Below are 12989 nucleotides of genomic sequence, written 5' to 3' on the forward strand. Positions count from 1 at the left end.
TCTCGAAAAATCAGACTCTGGTCACACCAAGAGGGAGACGTTGATGGACTGCGGTTATCGAGTTTCAAAGTTCAACACATCCGACCATTTTAACACGAACGCCAAATTTATCAACATCAAAGAATTCACAGAGTTTTCCCCTCAACATCAATTCAATGAAGCCTAGCACAATATTGAGCCTAGACAGGTAGGTTCAGAGAATTTCCCAGGTACCTATAGGCTGAGCTTTATAATTTCATAAAGTTGAAAAGTTTTCAAGCACTCAATGTAGCGAGTAGATGCTTTAATCTCAACCTCGGAGGCGCATACGTTTAATTTAATTAAGTTTGCGTAAACTTCTGCCTACCCGCTCGCATACATGGAATGCATAGGATAATACACATAGCTCTTGTTTGTAGAGGAATTCTAACGGTGTAAACGTTCGATATCTATGATGCATGCTAAATATGCTACTTTGACTCCGTCAGGTATTGTTCACGGAGGTGAAATGAAAATTTAATTGAGTTTGCAGCTTTCCAGCGGCATTCTACCTACGTGCAAAACAAAATGCTAGAAATAGAATAAACATGCTCACTTTAACATTCTGTTGACTCGACAATTTCTATTTTATTTAGGTATAGTTACTGATATGTATTACTATGAATAGATCAATGCGTAGGCGGTGTAGGCATTAAGGTCAAAAGAAGTGGGGAAAAATGCATTCTACCTACATTAAGAGGGGGGGGGGGTGGTTTCTACCTGGATTCCACCTACATTTATAAAAGCTCTTCCGTATCCCAATGTAAAAATAGGAAGTAATTATAAATACCTGGTATTTGAGGTAATAAAAACAAGAGTTCAAGGAAACTATCCTCAAAGATAAAGTTGCTGGTTGCCTCCTATAGGTATTGTCCGTATGGTCAAACAAGCTTAGGTAATAATAATAAAGCTAGAAACAGTTCTTGAAAAGATTGCCAAACATACCACATTGCGCATCACTCAATTCACCCATAATGATGTGATGACAAAAGAATCAACAGCTCAGAAGTAATATGAAGCAACATCAACACAAGACAAGGATACACATTTCCATAAACTTCAGATGAATGAAGAATGCAAAATTCAAGAAGAATGGCGCCTCCGAACAAGGGAAAGATATCAAGAGCGTAGATCAAGTTATCACGAAAATTAGACACATTATGTGAAGATGTGTGGAGTGACATGGAAGGAGTGTGGAGTGATATGGAAAAAGTGTTAGGAGTGACATGTACTGAGGGATGAACACTTCACTCTGATGCTAATGGAGCTCACAGGGATTTACTAATGTCCCACTTCCCTCTCATGGCCTGTCTTTCCCCTCATGTCTTCCTGTCTACCTGGATGACAACTGTTCCCTAGGTTTAGGAATTCTCTCTCGTTAAAAAAGCTTTATTTACTGAGGATCACTGGCTTTGTGCATTTGCTTGAAGTCTTTTGGGATTAGAATAATTCGTTTCATTTCTAATCCTAACAGTGAGAGAATGTGAGAGACGGATCAAAACAATGACACCTATCCTATGATTTAGGCTTAAAACTTGAAGACCAAATATTATGTACTCAGTTTTATTATTATTATTTTGAGAAAAGAGATGAATATTGCTGTATTTTTGCCTGATGTTTTATTGCTCTCATGTCAATGATGACGAAATTGATTCTTTCTTTCTTCTTCTTCTTTTCCCTCTTTTTTGTTTTTTTTTTTTTTTTTTTTTTTTTTTTTACAAAAATCTACATTATACCGCTACTTTTCTCTCTCATGTCGTTGTGAGCGAGGAAGTAGGTACAAGGCTATATCCTAAAAAGTAACATTAATACTCGTAGGTAGAATCGTTTACAGAGGAAAATTTTCAAACAGGAAGCTTAAATATAGACTGACAGCAGTTGTTATCCCTTTTTTCAATGAAAATAAATTGAAATATGGATGGAAAAGAAATTTATTATGATTTACGTTCATGAGGAGGCAATTTTCAATTAAAAGAAAATCTTTGGGGAGGAAATTTTTTGAAGATAAGGTGCATGAGAACAATCCAGATGTCAGACTTTGAAAGGAATATAGGAAACAATCTTTGGGAAATAATAATATACAAAAGACTTTTAGCACTCAGCACTTTTTGCCTTAAAAGTGCGTCAATAACAGACCTATACGAGCACCTATGATGTTATAATTGTTATATGTAATTTACTAAATCAGCTTACCTACTAAATAATAAGAACTTTTGACATTGATATTAGTTTAAAGATTTGTGTAGCCAAATTCTCTCCATATCAGAGAGAAAGTAATAAGCATTTCGAAATGGTATCTAAATAAGATTCTACATAATTATTCCAATTCTCATCAACTCTAAAGATCATTTGGTCATAGTCATAAGTTCTGCAATGAAGGATAATAATTACAACAGAGGTAAGTTTAAGACTAAAATGTCACAGCATCACAAAAAGGCGTAGAAATAAGTAATACCAAATCGCCACTTACCTTCAAGGAGGAAATAAATTTAACAATGACAGCAGACACCTAACAGGTATTTTCAATAAACAGGTGGAGTAATTGAAGATATTATTTTTTTTTAAAAAATACGTAAATCGTAAATTTTTGTCGACGTGATTTCGAAAAAAGAAAAGCGAGAGACAAAGGCTCCGCTTACTTCATGGAAAATGTCTTTTGTAACTGAAATCTCAAGTCTGAAACCCCACGTGCCTTTGGTAGCAATCTGATGCGCATGATACTTATGTCGAGCTTTCACGTAATACTTCATGTAATACCTCTGTACTTGTTCACAGGAATATTGTTATCATTAATGTTTATGTAATATTAATTGTTTGATTTTTTTTTTTTTTTTTCATCGAGAGTTTTATGTTTTATCTTCTCAGAATGTAATGAAATTGTTCCCCTTCCTAATGTTGGATACTGTTTGTAAAAAGCTAGAAAGTATAGGTATAAAATTTAACCATCTTCTACTTCTACAAGTGTTTGAACCCGTGTCTATTTATCTAATAAGACTAAAAAGAAGTCACTTGGGACTCTTGGCAGTCAGGGGACATGGACTCTTGGCAGTCAGGGGACATGACTCTGGGGTTCCAAACGGAATTTTAACCCCCCAATCTTTCCAACACCATGAAAAAGGTACCACCATGCCTATATCACGACACGTGAAGTAAGTACTAAAAATAAGTACCTACAAATCCTACAATGCCTCTTGTACGTCTGTTCTTCCTTTATACTTCAAAACAGATTCGCGTTTGAAATCCAAATGAAAGTACAACATTACATGAGCAATTGAGAAATCAACAAGGAAACAAAGGCAAAGAATTGAAAAATCAAAGGAAATACCTGCGTCTCATAGCAAAGATGCAGAAGACGAAAAGTTAATTAAATCTAATTATTATTATTATTATTATTATTTCGGTTTATCTCCTTTACAGGGTGTTTCTATCCGGTTTATTCGCAGGCGTTGCCAATTCGAATAAGCCGTCACTGTGATTGGATCAGTTCAGGGTTTTCCGGATCAGGTTACATATGGACAGTATGACTGAGTGTTGCATCTTTGCGATTATAGATTTGTGTATATTTAGCTCTTGTAGGTGTTTGGCCATGGTTTTCGGTACAATTCCAGATGTTGACATGATGATTGGATGGATTTTGACTGTCTGTATGTTCCATTGTTCTTTGATTTCCTCCTTAAGGTCTTGGTATCTTCTTATTTTTTCGTTGTATGTTGTGAGGACGTTGTTGTTGTTTACTACTGAATAGTCGATTATGTGTGCTGTTCTTTCCTTCTTGCATATTACTACTGAGTCTGGTCTGTTGTGTCCGACTGTTCTGTCTGTGTAGATTGTTCTGTTCCAGTAGATCACATGGTCGTTGGTTTCTATGACAGGTTGTGGTTCATATTTCCAGTATGGCGTGTCTTTGTTGCTGGAGATGAGTTTGATTTCAAGTGCTTGGTGGAGTATTTTGCCCATATTGTCATGCCGTTTTGTGTAGTCGTTTTGGCTGAGCACTTGGCATCCTGCCATTAGATGTTGGATTGTTTCCGATTGTTGTCCGCACCATCTGCATTTGTCATCTTGTAGGTTGGGTTCTTTGATGATGTGTTTTCTGTGATTCTTGGTTGCCACTACCTGGTCTTGGATTGAGATGAAGAACCCTTCTGTTTCAGGGAAGAGTTTCCCTTCGGTTAGCCACTTGCAGATTAACTTTAGGAAAACTTGAAAATATTTCTAGAAGGTACTGTGCAAAAATGGATACCCACTCGCAAAATTAGATCCACTCTATAACTTTTGTAAAGAACTGTATAAAATTAGTAAGTTGAATCCGTCTCAAAATTATATACATATATATATAAAAAAATATAATTATAGTCTGCTTAAATACTCAAATTCGATAATCTGGTAATGATGAGCCCTAGGAGAGGTCGCAAAATTATGATTTCTGATTCGTCTATTCTTGAACCCAAAGGTCGACCAATTTTTCACCCTGAATGTTTTATTTGAAAAATATTATGCAATTCTTTTCTTCCTCTACTCACTCACTTTTTTTTTTTTTCTTTTTAATTAATATTTTTCAAGTGTAATTTTTATATTAAAGGGGTTGCTGCTGGAAATGCTTCTGCGGAATTCAAATTATGAATTCTCAAATAGGAAAATTTGAAATACCTTTCTCCATACTTAGTATTATTAACGCTGAAAATGTAAAGCAGGTACGCATAGACGCTCTCCTGTGTTATATGAAAATGAGAAACTCGAAAACCCTGGTGTTCTAAAAAAAAAAAAAAAAGTTTGCGTAAATTTGAGTGGCATGGCATAGATTCCATTGCTGAAGTAGGTAAGGAGCTCTTCCACCTGTGCTGGTTTACATCTTGCACTAGTGAACACACACTAGTATTAACGTGGATTAATAAATAGAAGTACCTATCTCCCTCCCTATATCCCTGAAGTATTTAATAAGCAAAATATTCTCGTCTCGGCTCTCAAAACCACAACTCGAGTTCATTCTTGTCTCTTTTTCGCTTTCTATGAGAAAAGTTCGTCATGAAAGGTGCGTTTCAAAGGTCTCACACAAAATTTGCATCAACATTCAAGAGAGAATACTTTCTATGTAAGCTCACATGGGTATAATAGAATAGATAGCTACTTACTAATGATAAGTAGTTGATAGGTATATTCAAGATTTAGGTATGTACATATTTGCAAGTACCTGCATTTGTATTTGTAGGAGTACCAGACAGAAGGAATACCTATTTAATGACGTCACTGTTTGATATAATGTTGTGACAACTCACATCGTGATCAGTGTGTCAGTAAACTTCCTGTTAACTGTTATCTGTCTGTTTGTCTGTAATGTCTGTCTCTCTCTTTCTCCTCGAGTAAATCCCATTTTATTTACAGAGCCCCTGATATGTATTTGAATTATGAAATTAGCTTTTGAATCCTCTAAAGTCAAAAGGAGGGATAAATAAAGTAAAGTTCTGAAAACATGCAGATATATGCACCCGGGGGTTTAGTTTGAAGTTAGAGGCATTACAATAACTTTCTCAACAAAGTACATTAAATCATTTTATTCCTCATCCTTCTTCTTTCTTGTTTTCTGTATAATCTCTCTCTCCCTCTTCTCTCCTTTTCCCTATCTCCTTCTCTTTTCTTAGCTCCTTTTTTATTGTTTTTATTTTCATAACCAAGTGAATATTCACTCTTCAGTTTCAAAAGATTCACAGCTTCAAATATAAATAGGTGGCAGCATGAGATTCTGGGTAAGAGACTGAGCAGTAAAATAGACCATTAGATACCTAGCACGTGGTTTGTTATGGTTGTTGTTGCTGTTGTGCTGTTGTTAATGTTGTTGTTGTAGTTGTTGTTGCTGTTGTTGTTGTTGTTGTTACTGTTACTGTTGCAGTACTAGTAGTATCAGTGACATCAGATCAGCACTCCTCTTCATGCTCTTTCCTAGTTGGTAGGCCAGTCCAGGTGGCAGAATTCCTGAACCTGCCAAATAGGAGAGAGTGACAAGTCAAACTGTGTAACTACCTGCCTGCTAAAGGCATACATACTCGTATTACTCGTAGATCATTTAAAAACTTAAAAAGATTTTCTGTTCCGTACGGAAGTCGAACCCAAGCCAGAAGAGGTCACTTTTTCCGAACCCTTCCTTTTAATTCCTCATATCATTTTTCATAATGACTTTTACCTTTGAAATTTTTTCCGCTGTTTTAAACTGAAAGGAAAATCCTGGCAATTTTCTTCTCTCCTCCTTCCTCCATTTTCTCAAGATTTCCCCCGACATCGTTCTGGTAGATTTGTTTTCATTTGAATTAAAGATATAATATATTCTTGTGGGGGAAACGCACCGTTTTGGGGCGCTTTCTGAAGACTATTCCATTTTCCTCGCTTTACATTCATCAGCAAAAAAAAAAAATCTAGATGAACAGATGAAATCAGACAAATCTAGAACAGATGAAATCAGACAAGAGAGATCATCAAGAGATCACATACTAGGTACTCGCATACGTATGTGAGAGGTTAAAATTACTGCAAGAACACCTTTCTACTTTGTGTTCATTACAAGAAATACCTCTGAGATAAATAATATAATAATTAAGAAAGAGACTAAATATGGACTTTAAAAAAAGCCTGGTTTACAAAAAGACAAATTTATCCCCCACACTGAAAAAGAAGGGGAAAAATGCTACAACTATCATCCCCACAAGTAGGTAATTAATGAAACCCTTATTATTTGCAGAAGCAAGAGTTGTTGGGAGGCTGCCTGTTTCATCTTGCGTTTTGCACACAACTGACAGCAGACGAATTTTCCTTCCTGTTACGATTTCACCTTCAGATAAAACGTTTCGGATAAAACAGGAAAAGCTTTTGAAGAAAATTTTACCTTCTCTTCTCACAACCGAGATATGCTTTCATATCTGCTTACACCTTTACCGGAGCATTTCTAAACTTTGTTCGGAAAATGAAGTGTGGAAGTAGGAAGTGTTTTATCGTCAGTACCTATAGTTTTTCTTTCTTTTTACCTACTTTTAGAAAATTCAACTTTTGCCTCTTTTGGTTGTCTTCACTGTAGAGTCGAGCAGGCTAAAGCTTGCGTTTTTTGCCTCAATAAACCTTATCACTCTTATCTCCTTTATTCTAACTATCTCTCCTTTACTTCCATGCTTGGAAATGTGGTACTACTTCATATCTGCTATTAGGCTATAGACACATCCTCCAAAAAATGACAAAGTAAATGTTAAGGAAGTGTCTAGGAAAACACAAATAAGTATGTATCAAAACATTGATCTCATGGGCAAGGTAAACCTAGACCCTTGACAAATGGAGTGTGACTGAAGGCATGTGATGTGTTACAATCCAATCGATCCCATGTATAGGTATATGAAATCAATTTTTAAGTAAGTATGAAAGTAGGAGCCACTAGATTTAAATAAATCGATTTCAGGAAATAAAGAACTATACTGTGGAGGCGGAATTAAGGACTCGAGATTAGAACGAAAGCTCTCTACATATGGCCTGAGAAACACCCATATGGTTTGGATTTCCAACATAACTTTCCTATTAGAAGTTTTTCCGTGTAAACTTTCCGGGGGAGAAAACTTATCCTCTTGTCTTTTTTTTTACAATAAAAAGTTGCACTTTTCACAAAGTTTGACGGATTTTTTGCGTTTCCTCCTCTTCTGTGATGTAAGAGAATAATGAGATAACCACATGAATAGAGCGAAAATCTGGCATTTCAAGCTTCAAGGTGGCTGCTAGGCCTGGAACGAAAGAAATTGTGCCAACATTCAATACCTGAGTCTGGAATTGAGCGGACTCCTTGTTTCGGAAAAAATGAAGCATTTTTTTTTTTTTTTTAAATCTGGAACACACACATTGGAAACACACAGTCGACTTAAGTTGCCCTTCTTACTCGTCAAAACACTCTAAAATGTATAATACTTGACCATTTACTAATACCAGCTGATGAAGACGAAAACAATACAATAACTTCTGGTCAGAACAATGGTCAGATTTTTCACATTGTTTACATTTAATACTTGAAGTACTAACTAGATTCTGGAGAGAAAATAGTGGTGGAATATGGGGAATAGGGAATGGGAATATGGGGAATAGGTTTGACGAGAAATCAAGGGAAGGAATTGTCTTCAAAGAGAGAAAAAATCTAAGAGTTGGGAAAGATAACATAAACACAGATAACATAAAATAGTAGTCTATGATATCTAGCTTTTCAGATCATTGTCGACCGTACTACAACGGAGAATAGGTAGGTACACACATATAAATAATATGAATGTACCCTTAGGTCCATTGAGATAACAGGAAAAAGCACGTAATGTATACTTGGAAATTTTCTATGCCTTAGAAATAAAAGATAAAATAAAAAGATGATGGATCTCCAGCCGACTGTAGCGTCAGCACAAAGATGAATTCTTCGCCATTTTAATTATATCTCGGGGGCTCTTCAGTCAGTTAGTCAGGATCATGCATTCTAGGGAAAGTTTCTTGCATGCCGAAGTTTTTGCTGACTTAAAGGAGTTGCGTAGCCTCGCGGCTGGATGAAGATCTAAGATATAAAAATGAAAAATAAGCACAAGATCTTTTGTTATGGTGATGGTGGAGAGGGAGTGTACAAAGGACTTGGAAATGAAAGAATCAACGTCAGAATTGAATCTCCTCACTAGATAGCGCAAGTTTCCCTCATTAGGTCTTTGGGTGAAACGAAAAGCAGAAAATTACTAGCGAGAAGAGTTATTAATGAGACACTGCTATTAGCATGACAGTGGTTAAGTGGGTCGAAAAGTTCCATTTTCTCTCCATAGAATGCTCAATTTGAGAAACAAATCACTCCACATGTTCAAGGGAAATTCAGTCCGCTCATCAAAATCTGAATCGAGGAAACAAAATTAATAAAAAATATAACAAAAGAAGTAGGAAAAAAACTGAATAAAAACAAAGAAAAAGAAATGGCCTGTAGATAATTACCATGTTTATTTACCCTTTTATTTCTCCCTTGAGATGAAAATCCTTAAATACTTGGGAGGGTGGAAGGAGGGAGGGTAGAGGTAGGAGGGAGGTCCGCGGTTGGATGATATACCAGAGAATAAAATTAAACTTACCTACGTCAAGTAATTAAGTGCCACACAATGTTATGGTTGTAGTTAGACCGGATGAACGTCCTCTGCGGATTACAAAGTCTCCTGCATCCTAGTTGTTTGTACCGTGAGCGAGGAAAATAAGTAGGTATGAAAGTATTAGGTAAGCACTTCTGTGAGTACATTTGCATTTTTATGTGATTCAAATTTCACGAGAGAGGAAACACTCTGTGACTACCTTTAATTATATATCTTGTCTTCTGTAGGTAAAGTTAAAACAATCTAAATTCATTTGGAGATAGGTATACCAATGTACGACTACCTAATGCCTATTCAAGAGGTACTCAGACGCAAAAACGTATCACGACACATACTTAGGTATATTGAAATGTGAGAAAATTTCTCATACGCACATCTTACTCACATTCAAGAAGGAAGGTAATGTGTGAAGGTATATCATAGACGGCAAGACATTCTCATGGAATTTGATCAATTGAAATTTCATTTATATGAAACTGAACTTATTTTGGGAATGAGAATGAAGAATATAAATTTATGTGTAAATACGTACAAATCATCTCAAAAGCATACGTTCAAATGCTGAAACAGCGGCGTATTTAAAATATTACATAGAGTTATCGAGTTGATAAAGCTGTTGAAAAAGTTGATAATTTGATATGTACCTATGTAGACTTGTAAACACAGGGTATATTTATGATAGTACTGAAGTTATAGCCTATAGGCAGAACATCAGGGCAGAAAGGATGTAGAATAGTGGATGTGTCACTTTCACAGAAATGGATTACCACTAACACTACTATATATTAGGCTCATGAGGCTGTATGTATGTGGCAAAGAAAATTAGCATTATAAAAGTTATGGTAATATGTAGGAATAAAGAAGTTTATTCTATATTTTGGATGTTCAAGCCAAAATTCATAGGTAAGGAGTGTTCACAAAATCATTATGATTAATTGAGTATGACAATGGCTCTAGCTTTCCGAAACACTCTGTGTACAGCTACGGATAAATAAACTAACTAGGCAAGGCAGATATTAAAAACAGTCGAGTTAGAAAATAATTAAAAATGCAGCAAAGATGAGGGAGAAAAGAGGAGGAGGGAAGGACTGAAAAAGAGGGAGAGACAGTTTAACGATTTGAAAGAGACAGATAGGCATTAACGAAAGAGTAGGCAGAAAACGAAGGTAAAGGAAGTACAACAAGCTGGGCCCGTCCCTCCGGGAATTTTTTAGTCCGTAGTTTATTCGATCGTGATTGGAGAAAATCAGTACTTATGTACCTACCTAATTTGTTTAATTTTCAGTTCATTATTAGTGGAAAGTGGATGCAAGAACAATGTGAGAAGATAGAAGAACTGAACAAGTACTGTAAACTAGAGGAAATGTATAGAGTCGTCAAAGAAGTAACGAGGAAAAAATCTAGCACAATTAACAAAAGAGGAATGAAGAAGAGAGATGGAATGAATACTATAAATGAAAAAGAAAATAAAGAATTATGGGAAGAGTATATAAAAGAACTTTATGAATCAAGTGCAAATGTGTATTTAGAAGAGATGGAAGATGAGAATGAATATAATCAAGAAGAAATGGGTTACAACATTGAAGAATGGGAAGTCAAAAAGGCACTAAAAGAGCTAAAATACAACAAAGCTATGGGAATAGATAACATACCAGCTGAAGCTCTTAAAACACTTGGACCTGGAGGAATAACAAGAATAACACGGCTAATGAATATAATCTATGATACTAGGATCTGGCCTGATGAGCTAACTAAAACAATACTTCTTCCTCTACCCAAGAAGCCTAATGCGAATCAGTGCAAGGATTACAGGACCATTAGTTTTATATGTCACATCACTAAAGCGATTACAAGAATATTAATAAAGAGAATAGAAGGAAAGATTGAAGAACATTTGGGAGATGACCAGTTTGGTTTTAGGAAAGGCAGAGGAAGTAGGGAAATAATGGGATGTAAATTATTCACTAAATAGGTGCCTACATAAATCGTTATATCAGTAGTAGTTAAATCAGTTAACAGAAAAGGGTTAGTTGCATTTCTTTTACGAAGTGGTAATTATGACATCTCCACTAATTATTCAATTTCAACTTTCCTCTCTTCGACTTACCCTGAGTTGATCAATTTGTCGGTTGAGATACTCGGTGTTTTTGTTGACTTCACTACAATGAACAGGAACTGATCCCAGGTACTGTGGAAACAGGAAAAATGATGATATAAGTACACAATAATTTATTTTCTTCAAAAATATATCTAATTTATAAAAATGAATATTTGTTTGTGTGTGTGTTTGTTCGAACTTTATGCCTGGCCAAACCGCTCATCCGATTGCTATGAAACTCTGTCAACTTATTGCTTGCACTCCCGTGAAGGTTATAGGCTATTTTCCGGTTCGTTTTTGTTAAGCTACGCCGAGCAAGACCAATAAATGGATGAGTGACATGAGGTTTATAGAGTAAAAATTAAAGTTATCCGATTTCAATGAAATTATTTCCTACAAGAACGGCCATGCCTTAAGGATTTACTAGCAGAAATCCGGAGCGAAGCAACGGATTTCGGCTAGTACATAATAAATTACTATAGGTAAATTACCTATAAGTTCAATAAAAATACGTATGTGTTTCTTGCCACGTAGGTACAGTGGTACACATTGGCAAACCTTCGACCAAACCTTTAGCCTTTGAACTTATGTACTAAGAGAAAGGAAGAGAGGTGGAGGGAGGAAATGAATATCAATCAAGTTTTCAAATGGAATTGTTAAACAGAAATGACGAAAACAAGGACAGAAAAAAGGAGAGAGGGAGAGAGAGGAGGAGGAGGATAAAGAATAGAAATTGCATTACGTTTCTATAAGCTAATGCAATCTTCAAACACTTTGCATAATTTCTTCTACTCTCTTTCTCTAACTTTATTTTCTAATTTAAAGCTCGGTGCATTTAATGAAAAAATGGTAGGCTGTCGTCAGTTATCTCCAACTAAATTATACAATATGGGCTCTCAAATTAAAAGAGTTTTACAATATACTGAATAGACATTTAGAAACTTTTTTTTTTTTTTTGAAGAGCCAAGCTTGTTATAAATGGCCCGACCGAAAGTTCATCCTTACAAACCTACCAACTCTAGTCATATTACCCTTCATACTCGTATCATATGTAAAGATGTCCTATCTAGGTTAAAAACAAGAGCACCAGAAAGTAACAGCACCACTGTAAAATAAAGATGCCAGGTAGCTTGTGGTGCACCCTGCTATTCTCGTGCTAAAAAGAACTTTCAGAATTCAATTCAATCATGTTTTCTTTTTATTTATTTTTCACGTAACTCTAATCTCTCCCTTCCTCTTATCTTGTCCATATCCCTCCTCCTCCTTCTTCCCTACTTCCTCTTCTTCCTTACCTTCTACCTTAATCCCTTCTCTTCTTCCTCCTCCTTCTTCTCCTGCTCATCTCCCTCTTTCTCACTCACCTTCTCTCTCTGTAATGTATCTAATCTCTTTTCTGTTCTTGTTTTATTTATTTTATTTTTAAATAAGATTGATTAGATAAAAGAAAAATTCCAAACGTAATTCAAGCCTCTTCAGAACCAGATTTATCTCCCTCTTTGTTTCTCTCTCCCTCTCTTTTTCCTTCCCACTCTCCCCTTTTCTCCCGTAATTTATTAAAATAAGATGGAATAGATTCACCTGTACTATGTAACAGTGAAAGAAAATTATATTTTTTCGAAAGGAAATACAAGTAGCCTTTGGCTATGGATAGCGTTGATTAGATTTTTTGAAAAGAGATAGAGAGAGAGAGAGAGAGAGAGAGAGAGAGAGAGAGAGAGAGAGAGAGAGAGAGAGAGAGAGAGAGAGAG

General features: G+C 35.7%; 1 protein-coding gene across 1 annotated transcript; it reads left to right on the forward strand.

Annotated features, from left to right (window-relative positions):
• Positions 1 to 10449: 10449 nt before the first annotated feature.
• Positions 10450 to 11115, forward strand: LOC103518618. The gene has a single exon (XM_008483693.1). It carries the CDS (start codon positions 10450 to 10452, stop codon positions 11113 to 11115), a length of 666 nt encoding a protein of 221 aa, XP_008481915.1.
• Positions 11116 to 12989: the final 1874 nt, after the last annotated feature.

This window comes from Diaphorina citri, unplaced genomic scaffold (genome assembly GCF_000475195.1).
Source record: "Diaphorina citri unplaced genomic scaffold, Diaci psyllid genome assembly version 1.1 scaffold2275, whole genome shotgun sequence".
In the NCBI taxonomy this organism is placed as follows: domain Eukaryota; kingdom Metazoa; phylum Arthropoda; class Insecta; order Hemiptera; family Psyllidae; genus Diaphorina; species Diaphorina citri.

What these genes read in the sequence shown, in the direction of transcription:
- LOC103518618 (XM_008483693.1), top strand. Translation starts at nt 10,450, where the DNA reads ATGCAAGAACAATGTGAGAAGATAGAAGAACTGAACAAGTACTGTAAA.